This window comes from Etheostoma spectabile, chromosome 4, assembly GCF_008692095.1.
Source record: "Etheostoma spectabile isolate EspeVRDwgs_2016 chromosome 4, UIUC_Espe_1.0, whole genome shotgun sequence".
NCBI lineage: Eukaryota > Metazoa > Chordata > Actinopteri > Perciformes > Percidae > Etheostoma > Etheostoma spectabile.
Window position 1 is genome coordinate 21,362,525 of NC_045736.1, and position 26,887 is coordinate 21,389,411.

The following is a 26,887-nucleotide window of genomic DNA, read 5'->3' on the forward strand; positions in this document are numbered from 1 at the left end:
GAGCTGCACAGCGTCATTACGGCTTGGCTCCTGAGTCTGTGTGATCTGAGAGATGGCACAGTACCGTTTTCCCAGGGGTCCCTGCTGCTGGTCGAGTTGTCATGTGATCCATTTGTCTGGCTAAGAGCTCTGTTTTTCTCAGGAGTCACTTCAAGTCTTTTTAGTCCTAAAAGTTAACAATCATTCCTGATGTTAAATCCATCAGGAACCTCCATGTGCCACGAGGTCGCTTTAATAATCTCCCCTGTGTGTGTGTGTGTGTGTGTGTGTGTGTGTGTGTGTGTGTGTGTGTGTGTGTGTGTGTGTGTGTGTGCTGAGGTTAGGTTGGACCATGGGAAAGTGGCATACCTGAGGGGATTAGAGTGATCCCAATGGACACTTTTGCATTGGACAATGGGATTTAAATACTGATTTGTGTACATTCAAGCACATAGCCATTTTGTAACATCTCACACAACCCGAGCCTTTTTTATTTAAAAGAAAAGTCAGTATGTTAATTTTCAGCACACCTTGAGTGTATGCCCGTGTGTGTGCATGTGTGTGCGTGTGTGTGTGTGCGTGTGTGTGTAAGTGTGTTGACCCCACTCCAGTGTGTATGGTTTGTTTTTGATCTAGCAGGGATCACTCTAGTTGCCCTGTCTGGTTTCAACTTACACTGGTAAATTACACCCAATCACTGAAATTACATCCCAAAGACTGTGTGTGTGTATCTGTGTGTGTGTGCCTGTGTGTGTGCGTCTCTTCATTGTTGACGTCATCTCACAGAGATGTACTGGATGTCAGCTTTGATTAGGCAGAATGAAGTCCAACTGTTTTTGTGTTTTCGTCATTTAGGGGAAGTAAAATGGAAATGCAGCTGTTTAGTGTATGTGTGTGTGTCTGCAGTCATGCATCTGCACACGTGTACGTTTGTGCGTGTGTGTGTTCGTCGGCTGAAATAGCTGTGATATGTGTGCTGTGAGTGCGTAAGAGTGGTTGTCAGCCGGTAAGCAGTAAAGAGAAGGCGGGTAGTGAAGCTGATGCGCAAAGTCTCTGTTTTCATTCAAGCAGCTACATTAAGGGAAGCTTGATGGGACAAAACTCAGACGGAGAAGCTGTAGTCTGCCAATTAGTGGAGCAGATGTCAGTTATTATTGGACTAGGATTATGGCAATAACTGCAATTGGCCGACGGTTATGAGCATGTGTGTGTGTGTAAGTGAACTAACTCCACTGTGATAGATTTTAAACTATCTCCTTTTGGGACTTGCTCCTTTCTTCATTACTTTTCTGGCACCTGCGATGTTTTTCAGAATCCTGTCTCTCTCTTTTTGTGTAGTTTTTCAGCATTTTGGAAATGTAAACACTTCTAAAATACATCCAGATGTTACCAGCTGTGCTCCGCCACCACAAACACTGGGCAGGGAGTGTGTGTGTGTGTGTGTGTGTGTGTGTGTGTGTGTGTGTGTGTGCGTGCGTGTGAGCATGTGTGCATGTGTGCGTGCGCCTTAAAGACTCCTTTCCCAACTATTCACTCACAGACAGACAAAATGATTGCCTGATTTTGTCGTATATCTCTGCTTCTTTGTCTGAGTGTGAGCAGGTTTTCAAATATGGTGTGGGAGAGTGTGTGTGTTTGCTGACTAATACTATTGTAGTTGTTAAAAGCTAATTCAGGCTAACATTGGCTGAATTAAAGGTGTTGTCAAATGCAGAAAAGTGAGAACTGATGCAGTGTGACAAAGATGTGATTTCATTAAAACATTGACTTTATGTATGCCCCCTTATCTCTCTCTCAGTCCGCTCCTCTCTCGCTCACACACACACAACACACACACACACACACACACACACACACACACACACACACACACACACACACACACACACACACCCACACCCACACCCACACCCACACCCCACACACACACACACACACAAGCAAGACTAGCGTTTTTTATGGCAAAGCTCTATTTAGATTTGTCATTGTAAGAGATTGGACTGAGTTCACCACTGTGTGTAGCGAAGTTGAGAAGGGTTTAATGTAAGGTTAATGGTGTTAATGTTTGTTTACAAAATGCCCTTTCATAAACACACACACACACACACACACACACACACACACACACACACACACACACACACACCACACACACACACAGACACACACACACACACACACACGCACACACTCAATTACTTCTAGAGTACTAATTAGCAGATATCCTTACCTTCCATAATGATATGATATTATTCCATTATTATTCTCTCTTTCACTTTTACATGTGCTCCAAACACCCACAAACCCTTTTCAACAGGTGAACACATTTAAATGTCAACCTCATGCTGTTTCAGATGAATCAGCATACTGTTTGTGTGAGTGTGTGTGTGTGTGTGTGTGTGTGTGTGTGTGTGTGTAGTTGTTTATGCACCCTGGCCATGCTGAAACCTGGCTCCTTGGGGAGTAATTACAGAAGAGGTTTGCTGGCCCTTTTCTCTCATTAGTGTGAATATGGAGAGAAATTGCTGAACCTCAGTTTGCATGCATACACACGCACACACACTAAACACACACCGAGGCTGTGTGCAAGGCAGAAGTCCAGACATGTGCTGGGGCTGATGGCCTGACTTTAGTCTGGAGGTAGGTGGTGTACTTCTTTTGCCACAAGTCTATTTCAGCCCCTGCTTTACTGTATACACACACGCCTTGTGCTTTTGCGCGTTTGTATGTGTTTGTGTGTCTTTGTGTGTGTTTCTCCCGTTAGACAGCATCTGGCCTTAGAGACTTAGAGAGCTTCAATTCAAACTGCAGGTTGTTTGTTTGGGTTCGCCCTTACAAACACACCATTAGACCTGCCCTCTGCACTGAGGACTATTCCGGGCTCTGGCCTCAGTTTAGCTCAGGCCTGCTGCCTGGCTCACTGGAGGTCCTTGCAGTCAAACCCCAGTCCTACCAGAACCAAGGAAGATCTGAACCACAGCGAACCGCCCAGCCACCACAGTGAAACTCTAGCCTGCTTCAACCAGGCTTGCCACACAGCAAGCCTTAAATGTCAGCTGGAGGGTTTTAGTCTGTGTGTCCTATTGCTTGTCTTTTCTGTTTGATAGTCAACCCATCATGATGCAACAAGTCCACCTTTTCAGCAAACAAACAGGTATGGGCAAGAAAAAGGCCTGAGTCTTTTTGATTCACATTCACAGCCAGTGAAAATGGATTTGGGAATGAGAGATGAAAAGAGAGGAAAAGAAAGAGAAAGTCAGAGGAGGCGGCAGGGAGAGAAAGAAAACAACAAAAGTGGTTAGGACAAAAGCAGTATTGTACCATTGAAAATGACTTGTGAGTTGAAAGCTTTAAAAATCCTCCCCAGAGCCAGGTCATAAAGCCCAGAGACGGGGTTTGGCAGCGTAGGCCAGAGCCAGACAGGCCTGGCAGTCGAGCACAGAGAGCTTCCAGTAACAGGATATGTAAGAATCAATTTGCCGTGAAAAAGGTAAACAATCGGAAATGACAAGTATGCAAGTTCTTTCCATCGCTCTTTTTTCCTCTCTTGTTATTTTCACTGTTATTAAAGAAGACAAATGCAGGGGCGAGAAGAATGACTAGTCAGGAGTCATGTGGTGGGGATCCCAGCAATGTTCAGGGGGAGAGAGAGGGAATTTTTTTCTCCCTTTTTCACTACCTGAAACATTCAAGCTGGACTTTTACAGTCACAGTCAAGTTGAAACACATATACTTCATATTAGCCTGTATGCTGTGAACACAAGCAAATGCCCACATGAGGACAAGACAGCACTGCTGATTAAAGAGGTGGAGGTCAATACCACCATGTGGATGGAGAAATGATTAAGGGATAGGGGGATGACAGAGAGAGATTGAGGAGAGAAGAAGGGGGGGATCCTTGGGGGCCTGTTTGGTGGTTAGGGGCCCTTGGGGGCCCCGGCAGAGACCTCCATTAGTGGAACGATCCAAGCCTGGGGGAGCCAGTGTTGTGACGGCCCTTTGAGGCAGGGGCCGGTCTCTTTAGCAGCAGTTTGTCTGCATTGCTCATAACATTGATCCAGTGTTGAGCTGCAGCCATAGGAAAGCTCTTTGCTGTTGAATAGGCCGAGCAGAAGTGTATTGATAAGGCAGAGTGGACCAATGGAGAGCCCTGTGCACCCTGTGGGTCATTTGGTCAAGACAGACAGATCTTGTTCAATACACACACCCCACGGCTACCTTATGGTATGTTAAATCGGTGTCCACATTAGCGCACACTATATGTGCATGTGCGTGCTTACTGATTTGTGTCTTACAGAATCTAATCCTCTTTGCTTTCTCCGCTCGTCCTTCTCCAATGAACAGATCTGCTGTGACTGGCTGGGAAAAAAATGAAAGGGGTGAAAAAGAACAAGTGAGAAAACAAACATGTTTCCCAGGCCCCAATTAGCCCATTTTTATTGCCCCTAGACATGCTCTCCCACCCTCCTCACTACCCCCCCTTCACTCTCTGAAGTCTGCATACACCAAATGCTTCACATTACCGAGAATGCTTAAACATCAGCAACAGAAAAAGCTTGCCAGGGAACACACTGACAGGAGAGGGAGGCAGGGATGAAGAGGGAGATGTGCCACTTTCATCCATTAGTGTATTTCTTAAATCTGTGTTTTTAGATATGTATGTATATGTGTGTGTGTGTGTGTGTGTGTGTGTGTGTCTGTGTGTGTGAGTGTGTGTGTTGAAGCAACAAGAGGTTCTCTACCAGTGTATGTGTGTGTCAGCTGCACTGTAGGATGTGTGTTTAGTGGTTGTTGTCGTACATCAGTCGTTGAACGTTCACAAACAAAACAGTTTGAACTTACTGTTCAGAAGCCATCAATTCTTAATGAGATAATGACAGGCTAACATACTCACAGCAGCAGCTCTGTTTACAGATGAAGACAAACCACAAACAAGACACAGACGTGCTTAGCACTTTAGTGTTCCCCTCTTATATGCTTTCTTCTCGCTACTTTCCCCCCCTCTTCTCTAGCTGTGAGTTTGTGCGTTAGCCAAAACTTAGCGAGAATAACAGGTGGGGAACATCTAGATGTGTGTGTTTGTGTGTGTGTCTATGTGTGTGTGTGTCTTTTAGACACACATACGCAATAATGAGTCAGGCGCTATAATGTGGCTGCAGACCAGATTCCCTAATAAGAGAAGAATGTTGTCCATGGCATCCAGAGTTTTCCACTGGAATTACACATTCATCCAGCCTGTATTCTTCCCCGGGGTCTTCCTCTCGGCATGAACACACGAGGAGAGGGAACCCTCTGTCTCCATCTCCGGGCACTTGTTATTGTCCCTGTCTTCCTCTCCTTGCCGCATCCTTTTTCTTAGCCTTTGCATCACTTTTTCTTTCCCCTCCATTACTCAGGGTCAGTTAATTTGGGCTATTGGAGCTCTGTCTTTTCTTTCTCTCTGTTGGATTGTGCTAGTCTGGTTTTGGAGTGACACAAGCACATGACTCACAAAGTGAGTCAGACCAATTCAGGCTTATTGCTGAGGAAGTGATGGTGGATTAGGAGGAGAGGTGTCTTTCTCGGACTGGTACAGGAAAACACACACATGCACACTCTGTCTCTTGCTCACACACGCACACATACAGCTAAGTAAGAAAAAAAACATCTGTGGTTCGCTGAATTTCCAAATTAATGGAGCTCTTAGTCTAGCTGTGGAGCAACTTTAAACAAACCAAGACAGAAGTTTAAAAATTCACATTCAAATACTTTAACCTTGAAATCTCCCCTTGCCAAGGCACCAGCTCCCTCTTTTTTTCATCTGTTAAATGTTTGAGTGTTTGATAGTTTGAGGTCTATAGCAGAACCCGCCCGGGAATTAATGTCATTCATATGCCCTGCGGAAATTACTTTTGAAATGCATATAATCTAAAACATGCAAATGAGGCTGACTTTGTGCACCCTGTTTAATATGAATTATCATTTTCTGAATACCTATTATTACTGCGTACATTTCTCCAATTATATTGTTCTTTTTTTGTCACTTTTGCATACGGACGCACATGTGCACACTCAGGAACACCAGAAACGTGCACTTGCTTGGTCACATGCGTATGTGTAAAGGCGCAAACACCAACACACACACACACACACACACACACACACACACCACACACACACACACACCACACACACACACACACACACACACACACACCAGCAGAATGTCTTTGTGATGGGTATATTTTAATGAGGAGTATAAGGTGGTAATGACCCAGTCCACTTCTCTCTCTCTCTCTCACTCTTGGTCTTTGTTACTTTCCCTCTCGCTCCATCTATTTCACTGCCTCTCACCCACTGCCTGGCACTCAGCTGTTACTTTACATGAAGCCAATGGAAAGAGTAAGAGACATCTCATTTAAAAAAAACAACAACTAAACATTCTGCCTTTCGCAGATTCTGCACAAATTTACCAGTCAAAAAGTCCTTAAACAGCAAATGAAAATAACAAGGCAGGAATACAAGTTGCTCATCCAGTTTTCATTAGCTGACTGAAATATTGATGTATTTTAAAAGTGAACAGTGCATGTTTAGTTTGTTTCTTCCTTTACTCTTTTGGGGATAGAACACTAGTATTAATGTCCTTTTCCAAGAGATTTTCTTGCTCTTTTCTCCTAAATTGAAATGAAGGCATCCCTTTTTCAAACGAAATACTCTATTAATTTATTTATACTGTGCCATAAATTATTCTATTAATATTAGCATGTTCCAAATTAGTATGACTTCCCTCAATGTCCCTTCTACTTCTATTAATTAGCATGTGTGTCACTATAACAAAGATTTTTCTTTCTCTGATAAATTATAAAGGAGACATTTTTTAATACAATGAGAACTGCCTGAGAAATTATTAATATTTTAGTTGTGGCCTGTAAGACAAAAGTATGGAGAAAAGAGCAATAAGAACAGAAAACTAACAATTACATGGAATACATTACAGACTATCATTGGTTTGCAACAGTGTTGATTAGCTTTTGATTTAGCTTTTTTGTAAGAAAAAATATGCATGCATTAGTGTGTGTGTTGTGTGTGTGTGTGTGTGTGTGTGTGTGTGTGTGTGTGTGTGTGTGTGTGTGTGTGTGTGTGCACCCATAGTGAATGCTCAGGGATATCATCTTGTTTTAGCACTTTTGGATAGGATGGGAATTAATTACCTCTGTAACAGCTTGGACCAAGTTCAAAAGTACTAAAATTCAATTAATTTGAAAAGTGGACATGCTATCATTTTCTCTGCATGTCTCCTTTAAAGTCTGGCCTGTTTTTACTGTGGACTTATTCAATTATATTTGATTAAACTCGCTCTGATCCAATCTATTAATTAACTGGGAAATGCAAAGTGCCCGACTTGAAAGCCAATGTATAAAATTATATGTCCACTTTGATATTTATTTATTTATTCATTTTTTATCTGCCACATTTAAAAAAAAATCCAATGCAACCCTTTATTATTGTAAGTCATTTACAAGTAATACTCAATCTATTCACTTTATCTTCCTTGTTATGTGAATTTTGATCATAAATGAATTTATGGCTCCCCCAAAGGCAACTAAAACAAAGTTACCTCTTTAGAAAATATATTTCCTCTTTCTAATAGAATAGAAATTATCCCTTGTAATTAAAGTTAGTCATTTATTTGGCAAAGGTGGAAAATATCAGAGTCAGGAATGGAGCAATTTCTTGTAAGAATGGTGGGGTCTTTTAATATGAATTGAATGCTAGTCCACTAGTCCAGTTTATTATTGACAGGTCAGACACAAACACACACACACACACACACACACACACACACTCACACACACACACACACACACACACACACACACGCGAAGGCTAAAAGACTGACGACTGAAATTGTGTTTGCTGTGTGTGCATTTCTGAATTCTTCCTTTCGTCACCCACTTCAATCTGGATTTTGGTACATGGTGAACTGAGGGTCAAAAGGATCAAATTCACCACACACATTTCACCTTAATGTCATTGGTATTCCTACTGACACCTTTCCATCTCTCTCTCTCTCTCTCTCTCTCTCTCTCTCTCTCTCTCTCCCACTCCTCCCTCCCTCCCCATCACAGTGAAGGTCATTCTAATAAAGAGCTCTCATAGGACAGAGCTGATAATTGCTCCGCGGCGCTCTAGCTGGTTTCAGATCCAAATAAAGGCACGTTGCCTTTTTTCCAAGCTCCTCTCCATCTTGCCCTCCATTCCTCCAGCTCTCCTCTTCATCTCTGTTCCACCATGTTAAATACAATCTGAGCATTAACCGCGTGGACTGTCATAACCTGACCTCAGCCTTCATTACCTCTCTGGACAGAGGGGAAAGATTAAGGGGAAAGCGGCGATTTTTCATCCTCATGATCACAGGATGATTTCCAACTGGCACATGGGAACACGCAGATGCGCAAGCTTTACTTCTTTAGGAATGTACAACCCGTGATTTTCGCCTTAGATAAATGAGGTGTGCATGAAGTCCGCTCCTTCTACAAATATTTGTGTGTGCGGTGTGTATCTTTGTGTCTGTATCCAGTATTTTGAACAGACAGCAGTCTGCAAGGTGGTAAATCACTTACTGCACTCTAAAGGAAGGTCGAGGTGAAGGCAGGAGTGTATGTTTGCCCCGGTCATACACACATACAGAGCGATCTCATCGGTGCGGAATGTGCTGTGTGTTTACCTATGGCTCCAGAACCCACCTGACCAAGGGAGGCTAATCTTTATGGGCTCTGTAAACAGGGACTTTGTCTTCAGAGAACTGCAGGCGGGCAAGCAGACGCACAATTCACACTGCACACTGACAAACACGCCAGAGGGGAGGGGAAAAGAACGTAAATGGCAGGTAGCATACTGTACAGCCAATACACAGAAAAGCACACATGCAGAGGCTACATGCACACAAACACTCACTTAAATGCTCAGACAAAGTCAACTCCATAATGGCAGACCTACAGACCTGCAGAAGTATAGAAGAATTCCCCATGTTTATATAGCCAGGGATTTTCTGTACCCTAAACCCCTCTCTTCTTTTCTCCACTCCGCAACAACAGCACTGGCTTCTTCATTAGCCAGCTGAACATCACACTGGAGGTCAGACCATAGGCCAGTGCTGCTAGCTTCACTCGCTGGGTTGATGATGCTCTTTAAAGCCAGCCAGCAAGCGGGCCAGCCGGTAGTAGATATTGGCCCACATCTGACTGACTATCTGTCTGTGGAATAATGTAGTTCACCTGTTAGCTCTGGAGCTGGGCCAGGGTAGCCGCAGACATCTAGCATTAGCCCTTTACTGTTAGCCAACCTGTTAGCGCTGGCTGGAAGCCAGAGTAGCCTGGAGCAGTGCTGTTAGCTGCTAGCTTTAGCTCTGTGTGGAAGACAAACCTGTGGGCTCTGGTCTGGTATCCTTCTGCAAATCTGGCTAGCATGTAGCAACGGCCAGCTGCTGAGGAAACAACCAAACTTGGACCAGGAAGTGATGGAAAAACAATGTGTGCAGTATGTTTTTATGTGTGTGCTTGCTTGTATGAGAATACATGTGTGTTATTTCTTCAGCTTTCCCCTGACCTCATTCTCTTTTATGGAAGTCAATACACGTCAGCACAGAAATGCCACGCAGATATCCCTACTTTCACTCTTCCTCTCCTTTGTCCTTCTGTCATTCCTCTAGAGTCGGGAAAGTTTTTTTGCCGAAGATTGCCGAACACATCTAAAACATATAGATCTACAGAGTGGGGCTATAGTTCTTAGATATACTTTTTATGTTCATCTGTGTGTTTTAAGCCCAAATCACCACATTATTTGAATACATTTATTTTTTACACAAAGATCCAAAACTTGAAATGTTTTGAGATTGAATTAAAAAAAATATATATTATAAATAATATAATATAATATAATAATATACTAAATAATTTTTCTTAGCAATTCATTAAGAAAATGTTGCTATCTCAAGTCTTCAAAAGGAGCTAGTACAAACGTGTCTCTCAATTAGTAAATTGAAAGATTAAAGAAGACAAAAAGTGTGGAAAAAAAAAAAATTTTGAAACAGCTAAAATGCAGATTTACTTCACATGAACTGTCTGCCATTTAATAACATTTAGGGTGATGCTGTTCTGTGGATCAACATGTCTTGACACACACAAGGTAGCCTCATGAGTTAGATATTTGAATATGTGCTTGCATGGAAAGATAAAGCAGAAGATGATTTAGTAGCATGATATATAAGAGGTGCAGGGTTACATTGGAAATCCTGTCTTGAAACTAAAATAATACAAGAACACCTCTCTAAGAGTCACCGCTGCTGTATCTCTGCTGGAACGTTAATAACACAAAACATATTTACTTTTTTCCTTGTACACACAAAGCCACTAAGTGCCTCACTGTGCCATTTTATTTTTTTAATTGCATTTCATTTTGCTCAGTGTTTCTTGTTGCATCTCTCACACGTGAACCTAAGAAGTGATTAATGTAGACATAGGAGCCCAGACCTGATAGTTGGCTTTGTTCTGGGGTTTGGCGCTAAAGCAGATTCCCTCGGGGCCAGTGTCACGGTTTATTTAGTGGCAGAGTTCTTGCGAGCGTGCAGGGTTAGAGTGTGATAACATGGGTGTGCAAGTGTTTACTATTATTTCATCTGTCTGTCTGTCTGTGTCAGTGTTCATGTCCCTGTCAAAGCATAGAAATAAAACAGCTTAGACTCTTTGTGCAGCTTTTAAAAAAATACAAATTCTGGAGCAGTTCTACCAAAACTAAGTAGGACATTTTGTGGACACAATGACAGCAACCAGGGTCATTTTTTTCATGTGTTTTTTTTAGTTCTTGACTGTCAATTATAACAAAATGAAGCCCCTTTGGGTATAACAGCTAGACCAAATATTTTATGAATCCACAGAGCCACTCATTGTCAACATAGGCTCCTCCAAATTCTGTTTCCTGATTACAAAACAGGTTAGAGCTCCACTTCCTCAGATTTCTGTCTCCGGGAACACTTTTTTTTGCTCACAAATATTGATTGAACTATCAGAGATCATAGAAATAACCTATGTGGATTCTATTTCAGGGTGAAAACTTTAATGTTTTTCCAGGGTTGAACCTGCCACTAGGTACCAGGCATAACCAGAGGGAAAAAGACAGCATGCAAAGAGTAGGAGAAAGACAGATAATTCAAGAGTCAGATGAAAGTAGATAGATGATGGAGTGTAGATACTGGTACAGAAAATTTCCTTCCTTACCCGACACCCCACTTTTTCCTCTTTCTCCCTCCTCCCCCTGCTTTCCCTCCCACCCGTATTCCCTCAGTTCTTTGCCTAATAAGCAGCGTTCCTGCGAGCTGATGCAAGGCGGAGGAAACAGAACAGGCGTTCTGGGACTGCTGGAAATATTCCCACATGAGGCATAACATGATAAAGACTTATTATCTCACTAAGCTGCTGTAAACACAGATGCACACATAAATCCACACTGTACACAACTCACACACAAACACACACACACATTCACAGAAAGTGAAACTGGTCTGGCTTTACGGTTCTGACGAGCTGTGACCAGGAGGAATCTGACAGAGCCAATCCCTCCAACAAAGCCTGAGAGTCAGCCACTGTGAGCCAGCTCACTGGGCATTTGGCACGGCTTGTTTGAACTCAACACACCCAGAGCAGTGGGAAGGAACAGAGGGAGAGCTGAGTTCTGATTATTATTAGGGCTACATTTTCGGGAACATCTGAACAAGCTTACGTGTCGAAACAGGACTCATCCCAGCGCCTCTCCACTCATCAATCACACCAGACACACACATAAACACATGCGCCTAGCGTTTGCTGTGAGCTAATCCGTTACAGTACAAAGGTAGATGTCAGCCTCTTAGACAAACACACACGTATACACAAGAGTCATCAGAAACATGTTGAGTCCCATTTCTCTTCTTCTCTTCTCCATCCCAATTAAAAGGCAATGGAGGCCTTTTATTTCCCTCTCCTACAAACACATTCTTTATCTCTGTGATCTGCGCCCCTCCCTCTCTCCCTCCCTCACTTGGTCCCCTCAGGGTAGTGGGAATATCTCTCCCAACACACTCTCAGGTCAGGGGTTCAGCTGGAGGGGTCTGAGCATGTAGAGAAAGAGCGAGAAAGAGCAGTAAGAGACGCAGAAAGAGTGAGTAGCGGGTTGAGGCAGGCCTCTGCACGGGCAGCTCCTCTTCGCTGCCAGAAACACTTAAACTTAAAGCACTGTGTGTATGTGTGTGTGTGTGTGTATCATAGCTCTAATCAGAGACTTCATAGTAGATTTATGCCCCTGCCTTTTCCCCGACCTCCATTACACCAGCTTATATACACCCATTACAGGATATGACAGAGTACACACCCTTTAGACGAGCATATACCACACTGCCTGTGTGTGTGAAAGAGAGGGCATGCGCTCACGTCAATACACACTCCCCTCATTCCCATTAGGTCCTTGCCCACCTGCAAGCTCTATCTCTCTGTCTTTATCTCTCTTCCCTTCATTGCTAATAAGGTCAATGAGGAAGAGTAAGAAGCAGATGGGTGTACAGTACATTACAGCACAGCGCAGTATAGTGTGGGCTAGATAACAGGCCGGTGATTCATGCTTAGTGAGACGTGTGATGATGCGAGGAGTTTCTACTGCAGTGCAAAGTCAGTGGACTGTGCGGCGGGATCTGTTGATCACTCAGCACTATGCCTTGCTTCATAATATTACCTCAGGGAGCAATTTGGCCTAGCAGAGATCTGGAAGGTGGAAGGAGAATGAAGAAGTGAGGAAGTGTTGTGAAGAGGAATGAGGTTGGAGATTAAGTGTCTAGCTTTAAATGTCACAATGACGCTTAACTTCACCATCTTAACTTCACAGGTGGATGGGTGCCAGCAGGGACACAGGAGAGAGTCAAAAGGAGGGAAGAATATAGCAGTGTAATTTGTGTTTTTTTCAAATTGTACTACTTGTTAGGAGAGAACTGGTGAAATCTGTTCATAGGCATCCGGTACTTTTGAAGGTTTAGTTCAACCAAAAGAAAATAATACATTTGACAAAAACAGGCTCATCACTGTTTTTGTCACCTGCTCTTACCGAGGCCAAGAAGGAACTTTCAATGGCAAGAAAATACATATTTCTTCTCATGTGCCCTCAGTGTTTTTTTGGCTTTGAGAAATGTACCTTGGAATGTTCTAAAACTATCCAAATACAATACAATGATAGTGAATGGAATTTAGTCTGTGCTGCTCAAAGAATTAAAAATAAAACATTTGCAGAAAACACATCTTCATTTTTTGGGATAAACCATATACCTTACTGATTTCAGACTTATTGGGGCCTTTTTTGTGAAAAAAACTAATTGCTGAAAAATATTAAAATGTCATTTTTAAATGCATTGAGTATAATATTATATTCTATATATTCTATTCACCTCCATTGTATTGAGGCACCAGCAGAAAATTTAGTGGCAGGTATCTCCAAACCTAACAGGGCTCTACACCACTTGTGAAATAACATACTTTGGGGGGGTTTGGGTTAACTGACCCTTTAACTAGCACACCCACCAGCCCATCCACCTGCACACACTTGTATCCTACACACGCATACACACAAACACGCTCAGGTCCCTGTCCCTCAGCAAGCATCTGGCAGCATTCCAATAACAGAGCCACCAGCGCTCTTTCACACCCTCACCTGCTGACAGTCTCACAGAAAAAATACACACATGCAAGCACACACACACACACACACACACACACACACACACACACACACACACACACCACACAGCTTCACTTGCTCTTACCTCAGAGAAAAAGAAAAGTTAGAGTCTCTCATGAAATGCCTTTTATTGTTTCCCCAGAAGGCATTGGTTGTATGCTTCTGAAAAGCATACACGTACACATACACAGTCGCACAGAGATTGCCTCGATGGTGTTTTGTACCCACCCTGGGTAGCTGAAACAAAGCATTAGAACTTTCCACTTAAAAACTATGTGCTTGTGTGTTAATTTCTAAAACTGGATGAGGCAGAAAGACGAGATTGAGCTTGTCATTAGGAGTTCGCAGCCTGCGTGCGTGTATGAAGGTTTGTTTTGTTTTGTGTTAGCTGCCTTGTGTGTGTTCTGCGTGTGTATGTGTGTGTCTCTGCGTCTCCTCTCTCCCACGCTCAGGCTCATAACGATGGCAAATGCGCCTGTGTGTTTGCGAGGCGTTGTTTCTCAAAAACAACAACACATCCAGGAACGACTCGTTTTGTCGGGTTTTGTGGAAGGAACACGCTCTAATTAGAGAGGCCCTGTGAAGGTGCATCAAACAGAACTTTCTCAAAGACCAACCTGCTCATGGCTGTCACACAGCGCACACATGCCACCTCTGATTATTGGAGAAATGTCTGTGTTATTTAACTATATAGCGTATATAGAGTATTAAAAGCCTTGTCAGTTTAGATTTGCTGCACTTCTGATCCATAGCCATGCGTATGCTCCTAGACACACATTTACATACAGACAAAAAAGTCTCGGCTTCAGGTGTTGCTTTGTGGCCACTTGGCCATGTTTGTGTGTGGGTGATTTATGACCAAAAGCACTTTTCACAAAATACACGTGCACACACACGCACATAACCACACAATTCACTTCTCTATCTCTGCATGTGTTAACTTTAGTTTCCGGCCTTGTTTGTTCACTCAGATGGGAGCGGGCTTTCTGTTCAAACTTCCCAGGTCACTTTTGTTCAATCAGTGTGTTGCTTTGCCCCCCCGCTCTCAGGTGCCAGTGATGATGGTGGAATCAGCCTCTGAGACCATTCGAACGACACCGTCCAACCAGAACGGAGTCAGCAGCCAATCAGATGGAGGGGGAGGCAGAGAGGGCGGGTCTAACGGAGACACCAATGGAGAGATCAGCCCAGTCGACTTACTGCACCTGCAACAGCAACAGGTGTGTGTGTGTGTGTGTGTGTGTGTGTGTGTGTGTGTGTGCGTGCTTGTGTGTGTGTGCGCGCATGTTTTGGAGCCAAAATGTGTGCTGCTGTGTACCTGTCATGCATGCAATTGACATTATGTTTACACGTTTACCTGTATATGTTCTTGCCAGACTTGTTTTGCAGCACCTTCCACTTGTGCAACTCGTGCATATGTATGGTACATTGTCTAGAACAGCATGTACACACCAGGCTGTTACATAATCTACAGATGTGACAACACGTAATTGGCCACAGTTGGTAAATTCTCAGCTTTGCATGTGCAAACAGTAAAAAGCTCTGACAAGGTTGCTCTTAGGTGCTTTAATTACCCAGCATTCATAATGTGCCAACTAATTCCACAGGGACAAAGTCCACCATAATAATTCATAAGCAGGAGGTTCCCACTGATATTTTATTACACATTACTGGTTGAGACAATATTATTAGTCATACCTGCTTTTTAAGTCCTGTATGGTGAGAGTAGCCATTTTGTCCTGTTGTGGGGATCTGACATACACTCACACATTCTCACAATGTAAACACACACTCGATATAGGACTCAAGACGCTCAAGGAGTGTGTGGGAGAGTCTGTTTAATTTTTCTCTGATCCATGAAGTGGTGTTTGTGTGTGTTTGACACGTCAGCATGTAGTGTCTGCAGTAATGCTATTTATCTTGCCTCCTGTGCGTCAGTCCCCCCTACACACACACACACACACACACACACACACACACACACACACACACACACACACACACACACACACACACACACAAACAGAGACACACACACACACACACACACACACACACAAACACACACACACAAACCCTGGCCACTGTGTCAAATGGAATTTCCAAACTTCCCAGAACTTCTTGGATGAAATTCTACATTTTTATTTCTCATTCCCCAAAAATTCTGATTGCTCTCTGGAGGACCCAAACTTTACACACGCACACACACACACGCGCACACACACACATACAAACACACACACACAGATCATTTAAAAAAGTTTTTTTTTTTAATCATCCAGCGGTATCTACACAAAATCTCACATGTATATACTGGCTGTGTGTGTGTATGTGCATGTTTGTGTGTGTTGTGTCTGCCCATCACAGAGGGTCAGTGTGAGACCTGGACTATGTGACACCAGCTGAGTTTCTAGTTGAGGAAACCCAGGGGGGAAAAATCAGGGTTTCCTCCCTGCTGCTATAATTATTCCACCTAATTATAATGATGGAGCCTTAGGTGAATTAAGAACACTTGAGGCCCTTTACTCCTGTCCTGGTCCCCCTCCTCCTTCCTCTGACTGCATCCTCACCCTGCTTCCTCAGCAACCTTCATACGAGGATAGACACACACGCACACACGTGCACGCGCACACACGCGCACACACACACACACACACACACACACACACACACACACACACACACACACAACTCTCAATTGCACATACATAAACACCAAACCTCATACAAAGCAAGTCTTTATTCTCTCGGACGTGTCTCTGCTCTCTATGTTTTTGCACCTGTGTGTGTGTGTGTGTGTGTGTGTGTGTGTGTGTGTGTGCGTGCACACGCTGGTATTTCCTCTCTTGAGCGGGATACCAACCACAAACATACCTCCCTCTCCCTTTCCATCCTTTTCTCTTCCTCTCTCTCACTGTACTTCTTTTTCATTCTATCCGCTATGGACCATGAAAGATAGACAAGCACAACCTTTCCTCCAGATCCCAACCCTCACCTCACAAAAACATATTACATCCACATGTGTTACAGTAAATGAACAGCAATTTATTGTAGCAATCCTCTATTTAGAGCTTTCTGTTACGCTTAATTTGCACAGATTGAAAAAGTGTGTCTTTCCTGTGGTGTGGATATTTTTCTGAAACTGTTTTCTGCCACTACAGCCTTTTTTGTAGTGTATGGCTGTTTTACTGTACAGTTGAGTGGTAAGAAGGCAGACTTTGTCGATTTATGAGAAAGTAGGGTACTACTTTATATTTGTGTATGTGTCCCTGTCATCTCTGCTCAGTATTACCAGCCTTCAGTTGCTGTCATACACCTAGCTCACCCCCCCCTGACCCCCTGGATATGATGGGAGTTCTGTCCCAGTGAGCACTGTTGAGTGGCTACTCTGATATCACAACCAACAGATTTTTTTTCTTCATTCATCTCTTTCTTTTCTTACCCTTGCTCTGTTTTTCTTCTCACAATCACACCATTTTAAGAAAAAAAACTACATTTATTTATCTTAAATTCATGACCTTGAAAAAGTATTTAAACATGTTACATTAGTGGAGTAGAGGTGTTATTTTTTCAGTTTGTGTTGCAAACAATCGGAAATTAATACAGAATTGGGTTTTGTCACAGAATATTGAAAAACAAATATTGTTTACCTTGTAAACACAAATTGTGTTCTCATCATGACCACCTGTAGTTTAGCTAAGGCCCGTTTTCAGCTTTATTTATATTTGTTTAAAATTGGTCTTAACTTATATGTCAGGTAAGATTTAAAATGCCCTGAAAGGCATACATAAATACATTATCCTTTTCTGAAACCCTGAAATCCTAAGATCATAAGGTCATATGTTTTTTATCCCTTATTCCATCACAGTAGTAAGTCAAGCTTTAGTGTAGTAGTACTGGGTGACCATATCGGCTGTGTTTTTACTTTGTGCACACCAATCATAAAATCAATATTGTCTGGTACAGACAGCCCCTACTGACACTGCTCACCTGACAGCATTGTATCAGAGCCTCCTCATATGCTTCAACCTTAAAGTCTTAGATATAACTCCTCCTCTGTCTCTTTTTCCTTTCTCCTCCACGCTTGAGTCTCTCACCTGAAGGTGTAGTGCAGACTACTGTTGGTGCTTAAACACCATGCCAGAGCGCACTGGAGCAAAAAAGACACACACACACCACACACACACACACACACACACACACACACACACACACACACACACACACACACACAAAACACACACACACAACACACAAAACACACACACACACACACACAACAAACACACACACACACACACACACACACACACACAACTCCTGACAGCGCAGCAGTCAGACACGAAGCCATCTTTTCCTTGGGCCCCTTGGGAACCTGAGAGAAATCCCAGCCATCAAAAGCCATCAAACCCCTCCGCTGGCCTCTCTCTGTCTTCTGTCTCTCTTTCAGGGGTCTCCATCTTTCCTGACTCTGTCCTTCACTCTCTTTCATTTTTTGTCTTTCACATAGATAGAAAAGTAGGTAGGTAGGTAGGTAGGTAGTTAGTTAACAAGGTCTAAGGTAGCTGCTGTAGATGGTCAGCGGACACATGAGGAAGTGGGTGTGCAGAGGGGAGGAATTGAGGAAATGGGACACACAGCCAGAGGGAATTAAGGTAAAAGGAGGGGCTAGGAGATAGCACATTGGGAAGAGGGGGGATATTGGTGGGCTTGAGAGGAGGAATAGAGGGATGAGGGAGGGGTGTAACGCTGAGACGTGTCAGAAAAGGGCGCCTGGGCCTCCCTGTGGAATGTGGCCTGTCTGCCTCCCCAGAACGAACAGAGCAGGAGAGAGTGAAGAGAGAGGGAAGAAAGGGAAGAGGGGGCGAAGACCAGTTCTGCCCCATCATCGAGGGGAGAGAGGAGGGAGGGAAAACAAAGACGGGAGTTATAGGGCGAGAGGAAGGAGAGGTGGAAAAGTGAGAGTGCAGTGGAGAGTGTATGGCACTTTGTTGAGGTGCTGGGCATGGGTGTAGACATGAAATGATGCATAGCAGAGGAGAAATGTAAGCAGGATAAATCCTAACAAACCTCAAAGTGTGTGTGTGTGTGTGTGTGTGTGTGTGTCTGGGTGGGTGGGGGCACTGATTAGAACCAGGTGTCTTCAGTTCTTTCCTTTTCTTCACGTCTCTCATCCCCTTTATTTATTTTTTTGCCGATGTGTGTACTTCCATCTCTAACCCCTCTCCTTTCTATTCTCACCCGTTTCATTTCAGCAGCTACAGTAGTCACGGCCGGTGATTTTGGGAAAGGGGGGGAAAGTAGGAGGGAGAGGAAAGAGAGGGATGGTGACAAAAAGGTGCCGTTTCCTCTTAGGATTGCCACTCATCGGTCAGCTTAAACAGTGAGGGAGGGTTTTCCCCTCTTACTCTTTTTCTGTCTTTTTTCTCTCTGTTGCCCTTAACTTGCTCTTATGCCCATATAGAAAGTGAGAGGCTGACTGTAGTAGTAGTTTCCCTTCCCCAGGGTTTTAAAAGAAAAAGAAACACTGGTTGAGGAAAAGGCAGTTTTAGAAATTGGTTCAGAGCTTTGATCCCAATTCCTATTTGTCATAATCTATTTTTTCCTTAACTCTTCCCTCTTTTTGCGGTCTCAAATGCACAAACTCGCATACGCCAGTATGTGTGTGCAATTTTTTTTTTTGCTCACTCTATCATATACACACACAGACACACATGCACGGAGCTGATGTTAGTTAATGAAGGGTGTAATTAAGGAGCCACAGTGATGACTGGAGATCAGGGGGAACCGATACAGATCTCAGATATCCACAAACACTGATGGATGATAGCTGTTTTTTGTGTGTGTTTGTGTGTGCGCATGTGCAAGACTTTGCATTTAAGTTTGGTGCCGGCAATACTGTGTGGACAGATGTTTGAGATTGGTGTGTGTTATAAAAGACGATGAGAGATGCTGGATGATTCAGATAACGTATGGCTTCCTGTTAGATTGGCCAGGCTGTATGGAGATGGGGAGGTTTTGAGACAAATGTGATTCTATAGCTCTGGCTGCTTGGCCATTGCTAAATTATGGGGGGTGAATTTTGGTCACTGGGACAGTTATGTCCTGTTTGACCTCCCACTCTCCACCAGAGTTCACTTTCAGGTCAGGAGTGCAGAGGAGACAGAGGTGAAGGGGTGGCTAGAGAAGAGGAGGAGGAGGTGAAGAAAAATCTTCAGACACATTTTCTACTTTGTCAGTGCAGTGGGAGTTAATTTAATTTCATTATACTTGCATTTTTTGTATCTGCATGACGGGCTGTATCCAATGTTTGTCTGCGTGTGTCATGGTCCTGTCTAAATGTCCGTCTGCATGTGTGCGGGTTTGCATGTGTCCGTCGTGTGTGCTGGCCAGTAAATCAGTCCCATGCCTCTCTCTGAGTGCTGTCACCTCCTAAAAGCTTTTGCTCGGTATGGGCCAGGCCTTCCTCTTTATGTTTGAGGTCAGTATAGTTCACAGGTCACCAAAGGCCATGCTGAGACAGAGGAGGGGCCAGTTGGGTTGCCTAGCATCGCAGAACACCCACTGCTGTTACCACGGTGATACAAAGAGACCTATAGAACACCAACTTCCTCTAGGAGTCTTGAAAGCACCACTAGGTCCCTTTATCTTTCTTCTTTGACTTTTACTTCCCTTTTTTTTTTTTGGTCTCTCAGCATATAAATCTGCTCATATTGATTGATAAAAACTATTATACTGTTCAGAATTATGTGGGGGATTTGAGGCATATGCACTTTATCAAATACATGTTTGCATTCCTGCACTCCAGACTTAACAAACACATGCAAATCTCATGGTCAGTTATGTATTTTACACGTTTCTCTTTCCTCATATCTGTCATTCAGTGATTTTGTCACACATTTAGACCTTATTCCGGGATGCTGAGATGTTGTATTTATGGGTGTCTATAAAATTGTTTTATGGCTTTTTTTCAGCAAGATCGTTGAATGTTGGAGATCCACTGAGGGTGATTTTTGTTCTTACTATTGATGTCCTTTCAATTCATTTCCTTTTGTATTTCTCTGCTGTATTACATATACTCTTTCACTCTCTCATTAAAGAGTAATGTTCTTGTGGGACAACCATGGGTTGACAAGTTTCTGAAATCATAGCTAATAGATGTATGTCATAATTTTGACTTTGACTGGACTAAAATTGTAAAATCTACTTAATGATGAAGTTTATTGTTTAAGGGGCTCTGAAGAAGCATGCTACAAGGCTACGAGTCTTGTGGATAAAGAGTAGACGGACAGTAGACATGGTCCACCAGTCCAGATCAGCCAGCATGGACACAGTCACGGTTGGTTGACCCAACCAGCCAAGAGGCTCAGAGACAAGAATAGACAGATACCAACAGAAGAAAGATGTGTGTGTGTGTGTGTGTGTGTGTGTGTGTGTCTGTGTCTGTGTGTGTCTGTGCGTGTGTGTGTGTGTGTGTGTCTGTGTGTGTCTTGTCTCTGTTGTGGAGACTGAGCTATACACACATCCCCGGGCACCTGAAGGGGTTAGGTTAGGTTTGGTTACCATGGGAGTGTTTGGAAGCACTTACATTGGGCAGGCCTGGCTGCAATGTAAGGTAAATAACATACACACACACACACACACACCACACACACACACACACAACACACACACACACACACACACACACACACACACACACACACACACAGAGAACGGACACTATTCATGGAAAAATGTCTGAGGATGAAAAAGTTGATTGTTGACTCTCACTCTTTAGAAGGTATCGCCATGGTGACTGAGGCCTTTTTAAGGGATCGTAGGTCAGCGAGCAAATCTGCATGACCTCATTACTACTACTAGTCAGTGACACTGAGGTGTGACCGTGTGTGTGTGTGTGCATTGATGTCTGTTCACATTGGTCACCATCTTCTGCTTTCTCAAAAAGAAACAGCCGTAATTGGTTTTAATTGACATGTGCTTAGAAGCAGTGTTTCGTGGTTCAATAGGGGCAAGGCACTCAAAATAGAGAGCATCAGGTTACAACCCCCATCCAAACAGGTCAAAAAATCCCCATATCTTAGACCTAGTCTCCTCTCTTTTCATAACGTCCCTAACACCTTCATTCCACCACTCCGGACTCAGAAAGTGATAGACACAGAGAGGGGAAAGAGAGAACGTGAAGAGTAAAGACAAAATGTGGAAAGCTTACAAGGCTGCTAGGCAAGTAGTTACCCTGGAAACAGTCGAGAGCCCGGCGGTGCACACAATGAACGCACACATATACACACCACACACACAATAGCTGCAGAGGCCTAAAGTGTTGCTAATTAGCTAGTCTGCGTTGGTTCTTTGTGTGAGCCATTTTAAAGGAGAGATTAGAGTCAACAGGGAGGAGGAGAGGAATGTAGCTCTTCTCTCTCTCTTCGCTTTCGTCTTGAGCTCTGGGACAGTGTGTGACAGCATTTTTTTTCACCTGACAGACAGAATGCATTTGTTGTCTTTCCAGTTAAGTTGATATAACTAAAAACATCTGAAAAAAAGTACAGTGGAGCTTAATTTGAGATGAAGTAAGATAGCACTTTGTCTTCTCATTAAAACAAAGTCAAGTCAGCAAATGACAAACTCCTGGATTTCTTTGTGCTACAATACTGCTATATATTAATATGGGATTCATGAAAACCTTTATTTGAAGCTTTTTCTCTGTTGGCACTTTATGATTTAACATTTTACTCACCATTTGTATTGCTTTATAATTAATATCAGACAGGTTAACCTCCATTTTAAGAACTTTAAGAACTTTGTGGACATTATGTACAATAGGTCAAAGTTGAACCAGGCTGTATTGCTGCAAAATCTCCTCACCATAAAAAAACGTTTGGGTAATAACATTCTATTTACTTTTGTTAAACGGATAACTTAGTGATGGGTGACTAAAACCTTATGTCCTGTCCTTATGAACTAACAGTTGTCTTGCAGAGTCACCGCTTTCCTAAATCTCTAAACAAAATTGTTAAGTTAAGAAATTTATATTTGCAATAAAAAGATACCCATGTCAACAAAAGACCTTGTCAAACAAGTTTAAAAAGAATAGACTGAGCTTTGAGTTATTCTAAATTGAAAAATGTGCCTGTTAACATCTGGTTGAATTGACCCTCTTGCTAAATCATATAGTCAAGTGCACACACATACTTCCCCATTTCCCCTTTTTGGATCACACCCCTGCTTCTTATTTGGGGAAGTTGAAGATTTTGTTCTTGTTTAGAACTTCTGGTAGAGCAGCCGGCCTTTGTTGTGCCTGCCCACGTCCGGTGTGTGTGTGTGTGTGTGTGTGTGTGTGTGTGTGTGTGTGTGTGTGTGTGTGGTAAGGGTGGGTGTAAGGGTGTGTCCGTCTCCTTCTCCACAGCCACAACCAGGTGTAAAAACCCTCTGAACCAAAAACATGAAAGAGATTTATTTCCATCGAAGAAGGCAGGCTAATACTTTTACAGGCCACTGACTAGGAGCGTGTTTTTCTGTTTAACCAATAGGCGTCTGTGTGTGTACATTTGTCTTGATGTGTGTATGTGTCTGTGTATGCATGTGCACATGGCAGACAGTCTCTGTTTGTGTATGTATGTGTTTTCCCTCTGTCTCCTGAGCTGAGTCTTGGCAGTGTCTTGCATGTGTTATTAGTTTGATTTTTTTTTTTTTGGGATATTAATAATAACAGTTAAACGGTTTCCATATGTGAGGCCTGGTTGCCAGGCTAATGCTATCCTCATCATGGGCTGGCCTTGCCTCGCAGTCTAGCTTCTCAGGACTTGCTCTTGTTGGGCAGAATAAGCAGCTTAAACTCCTAACACCTAAGTGGCCTTGTCTTCACAGGAGCATGACCAAACTACTTAACTGTCCTATCTTATACAAGATGAGGGCTAAATATTACGTGGTACACTGTATGTGTGTGTGTGTGTGTGTGTATGTGTGTTTTTCCGCTGTGGGCTGGGTCTGTCTGGAGTGAGACCTTTCTCTCTTGCCAAACGAGCTGTGTTGAAAACCGCAGGGAAACTGCATATGTGTATATAATGTATGACGTGTGTGTGTGTGTGTGTGTGTGTGTGTGTGTGGAAGGAAACCGCTTTAGAGCTATTTGCCATCAATTAGCCGCCTGGACTAAGATGAGGCCTACAGTACAGAGGGAGCTGCTTTTATTTTATCAAGAAGGGAGTTCCTCTTTCTTTCTGTCTCTGCTCACCTCATCATTATCTTTAATTGTCTATCTCTTTACGCCATTTTCTTTTCACTGAACAGAGAAAAGCTGACAACATCTCCTTAGGAAGATAGGTAGATTTCTTTCTGTGTGTGTGTATGATGATGAATTGTGTAATGATATAAAGCAGTCCTGGGTATTCAGTCAGCTCCTTTTTATGACTCTGCTTATACCCCTGTGAATCAATAGAAACATTAGATGAGTGTAAGGACATAGTTGAAGGGGAGAGGTTTTCTCCCACAAAACAGTTTTGAACTGAAGAGAACCATCTGGAAAACGGCAGGGTCCTCGTAGTTTAGAACAGGTCCCTTTTGTGAAAAATAGGATGGGAAAAAAAATCTAAAATGGCCAGGGTTTTCAAACATTACGGCATATTTTGAAGTTCTTTTGGAGTTTGTGAGTTTTTATTGCATTGGCTCTTGAACGCGGTCTTTCCTCTTTTTAATGGTCAGTCTGGGCCCAAAGTAGCTTGCTTCAGCCGTTTTAAAACCTCAGCTTTCGAACGGTGCCTTTATATTGCGGAAACATTACATTAAATAGCTGAACGGGATTGTGGCTGGCTGGTGTTTCTGAAGGTGTCCCAGATAGCTCCATCTCAGCAGCAGCCTAAACAGATTGAGGTATTCAGTGCTCTTTAAGCTCAGTTATATTGGTGGACAACTGGTTTAAATTCCACGTTGCTATGAGCAAAAACAAATGGCAGGAAAGCTGGTGAAGGAAAGCCGGAAAGACCTGATTAATACCAGAAGAAGAAAAAGAGCATGTGAGGAAGAGTCAGGGGAAAGGGGCGAAGTCTTGGCAGAGCATAGTTTATTTGTAACCCACCATGAAATTGTGCAGCTTTAGCAGGCTTTGGTTCAGACTGCCCCCTACCACTGTATGTTTACCCCTGGAAACCCCTGATTCGCCCTAAATATGTAAACCACTCCCTGTTCGCTTACACCTTCAACCTTAAGTAAAGTTGCATCTAACTTTAAAGAATTTACATATGTCGTTAAATCAGATGATGTTTGACAAATGACTTCTTAAATTGGTGTAACTATTATAAAGTTTTCTCCCAGCAGTGTTAGTTAATATCAGTGCTGACATTTCTCCAGCTACTTTAAGACCACGTATTGCTTACTGCAACAAAGTAAATGCTGCTACCTGCTCAGCAGACCTTTCCATGCCACAGAGCTACTTACATTTTTGCCCAAACATAATCCCGCACATTTCCCGTAAAATGTGACGTCTGGAGGAAAACATGAGCATCAGTAAAATCAGCTCCTATAATGTTTATACAAACTTCCGGACTTTGGCCTCGATGGTTGCACGGTTAAGAACTACAACAAGCTTTGAGATTGTCAATCTTCTCAGCAATTTAAAGTAACAGAACTGTATTGGGAGTTATTTTCATTGTTAAAGTGCGACAAATCTATTATAACCATCCCTTAAATGTTGATTTGCTAATCCTAAATACGGCTCTACCTCTACCTATCCCAGTCCTGCCAGCTGCCGTCATGCTAGTGAGTCTTTGTCTGAAAGTCATAGGATGGCGAGGCTCCCCTCATAAGGCCAACAGCTGCATTCACAAGGATTGGTTTCCATTGGCCTGGACTATCTATTTTAGGCCTCTGTCTAACCCATATCTGCTCTCAGAATTTACTGTGGTGAATAAGGCTATGGGTAACAGATTTCTAGAGAAGAGAGGGGAGGGGAGAGGGCACAAGAAAGACAAACTATACTTGGAGAAATGAGAGCCAAACTTTTGTGAGTTATACATTATATGGAGATGCTGAGTGAAAGCAAGAGACAGATCGGGTGATATAGACGGAGAGAAAGAAAGTAGCAGTGATCTGGGAAAGCAATCTGGTTTTGTGGTGGCTGACTGTGATGTATTTGATACGTGAGATTCCACCGCGGCTGTAACCAAGCCTTCACTCACATATGCCCCAAAGTCACATCGCAATCCCACTAACTGTCACCTCTTCAGTAATCGCACTTTGAGTACACAGTGTGTGTGGGTGTAAATACTGGGCCAGCTTCTGAACACAGGTGAGCCGGTGGTACTGTAGTATCATTATGCTTTTAACAAATTGACATGCTTTGTAGATTGCGTTACATCTGTTCAGTCTTGTTTCATCTTCTTCTCTGGTCGTGATACTCCACGGAGCATCCAGAGGAAAAGAAAGGATCAAAGATAAGAGAGATTTAGAGGCAGAAAAAGCTAACAGAGAATAGCACAGACCAGAAGGAGAGAGTAAATTAAAGTAGGAGAGGGGTTTATTGGAGTTTGGAGGTGGTTTCGTTTGGTGCTAATGTGAGGAAGTGCAGTGCAAACGGATACAACGGATCACAGCTGGGTGACCCAGGAGGACGGGAGCATCGACGCAGCTTTAGCTTGGCTTTCAGCTTCAATGACAGCACTCAAGAAAGGAGATAGAGAGGAGAAGGGGAGTAAGTGTGAAAAAAGAAGATCCACCGCTCCTTTCTGAACCCGGTCTCTCATACTGATCCAAAAATCAGAAAGCGTGCAGACCTGTAGAGAAGCAGCTGGGTGTGACGTGCTCTTTTCTACGTCTTCACCCTGTATCCTTCTAGCCCTCTCACCATCTCTTGCTCTCTCATGGGAAGGAAAAGGGGTGTAGGAATGGCTACTAGACTATCTTTCCAGGCTGCTGTTAAGGCAGAAAGGGGATACTTGTTTGGAGATCTGTTGTGTCCGACGCTGCCAAAACATCTGAAGCACGCGCTTCGTCTAGCCTGGTTTGGCTGTGGTGCGGACAGATGCAACAATGAGCCTCTCACTCACCCTCACTTGTGCTCCTTACTTTTTTTGTACTCTCTTCTTCTTGGTCTAGAGCAAAGAAATCTGATACCACCTGCCTCCCCCTTGCCCTTCCTAACTCCCTCCCCTCCTCCTCCTTCTCCCTCAAGGACAGCCCA

General features: G+C 43.2%; 1 protein-coding gene across 1 annotated transcript in view; it reads left to right on the top strand.

Moving 5' to 3' along the window:
• foxp4 (forkhead box P4) overlaps window positions 1-26,887 on the top strand; it is a 97,446-nt gene that overhangs the window by 18,876 nt on the left and 51,683 nt on the right. Inside the window, exon 2 of the mRNA XM_032513441.1 lies at window positions 14,763-14,933. Within this exon, the coding sequence (XP_032369332.1) occupies window positions 14,772-14,933 (162 nt within the window). The 5' untranslated portion in view covers window positions 14,763-14,771. The remainder of the gene's footprint in view (window positions 1-14,762; window positions 14,934-26,887) is intronic.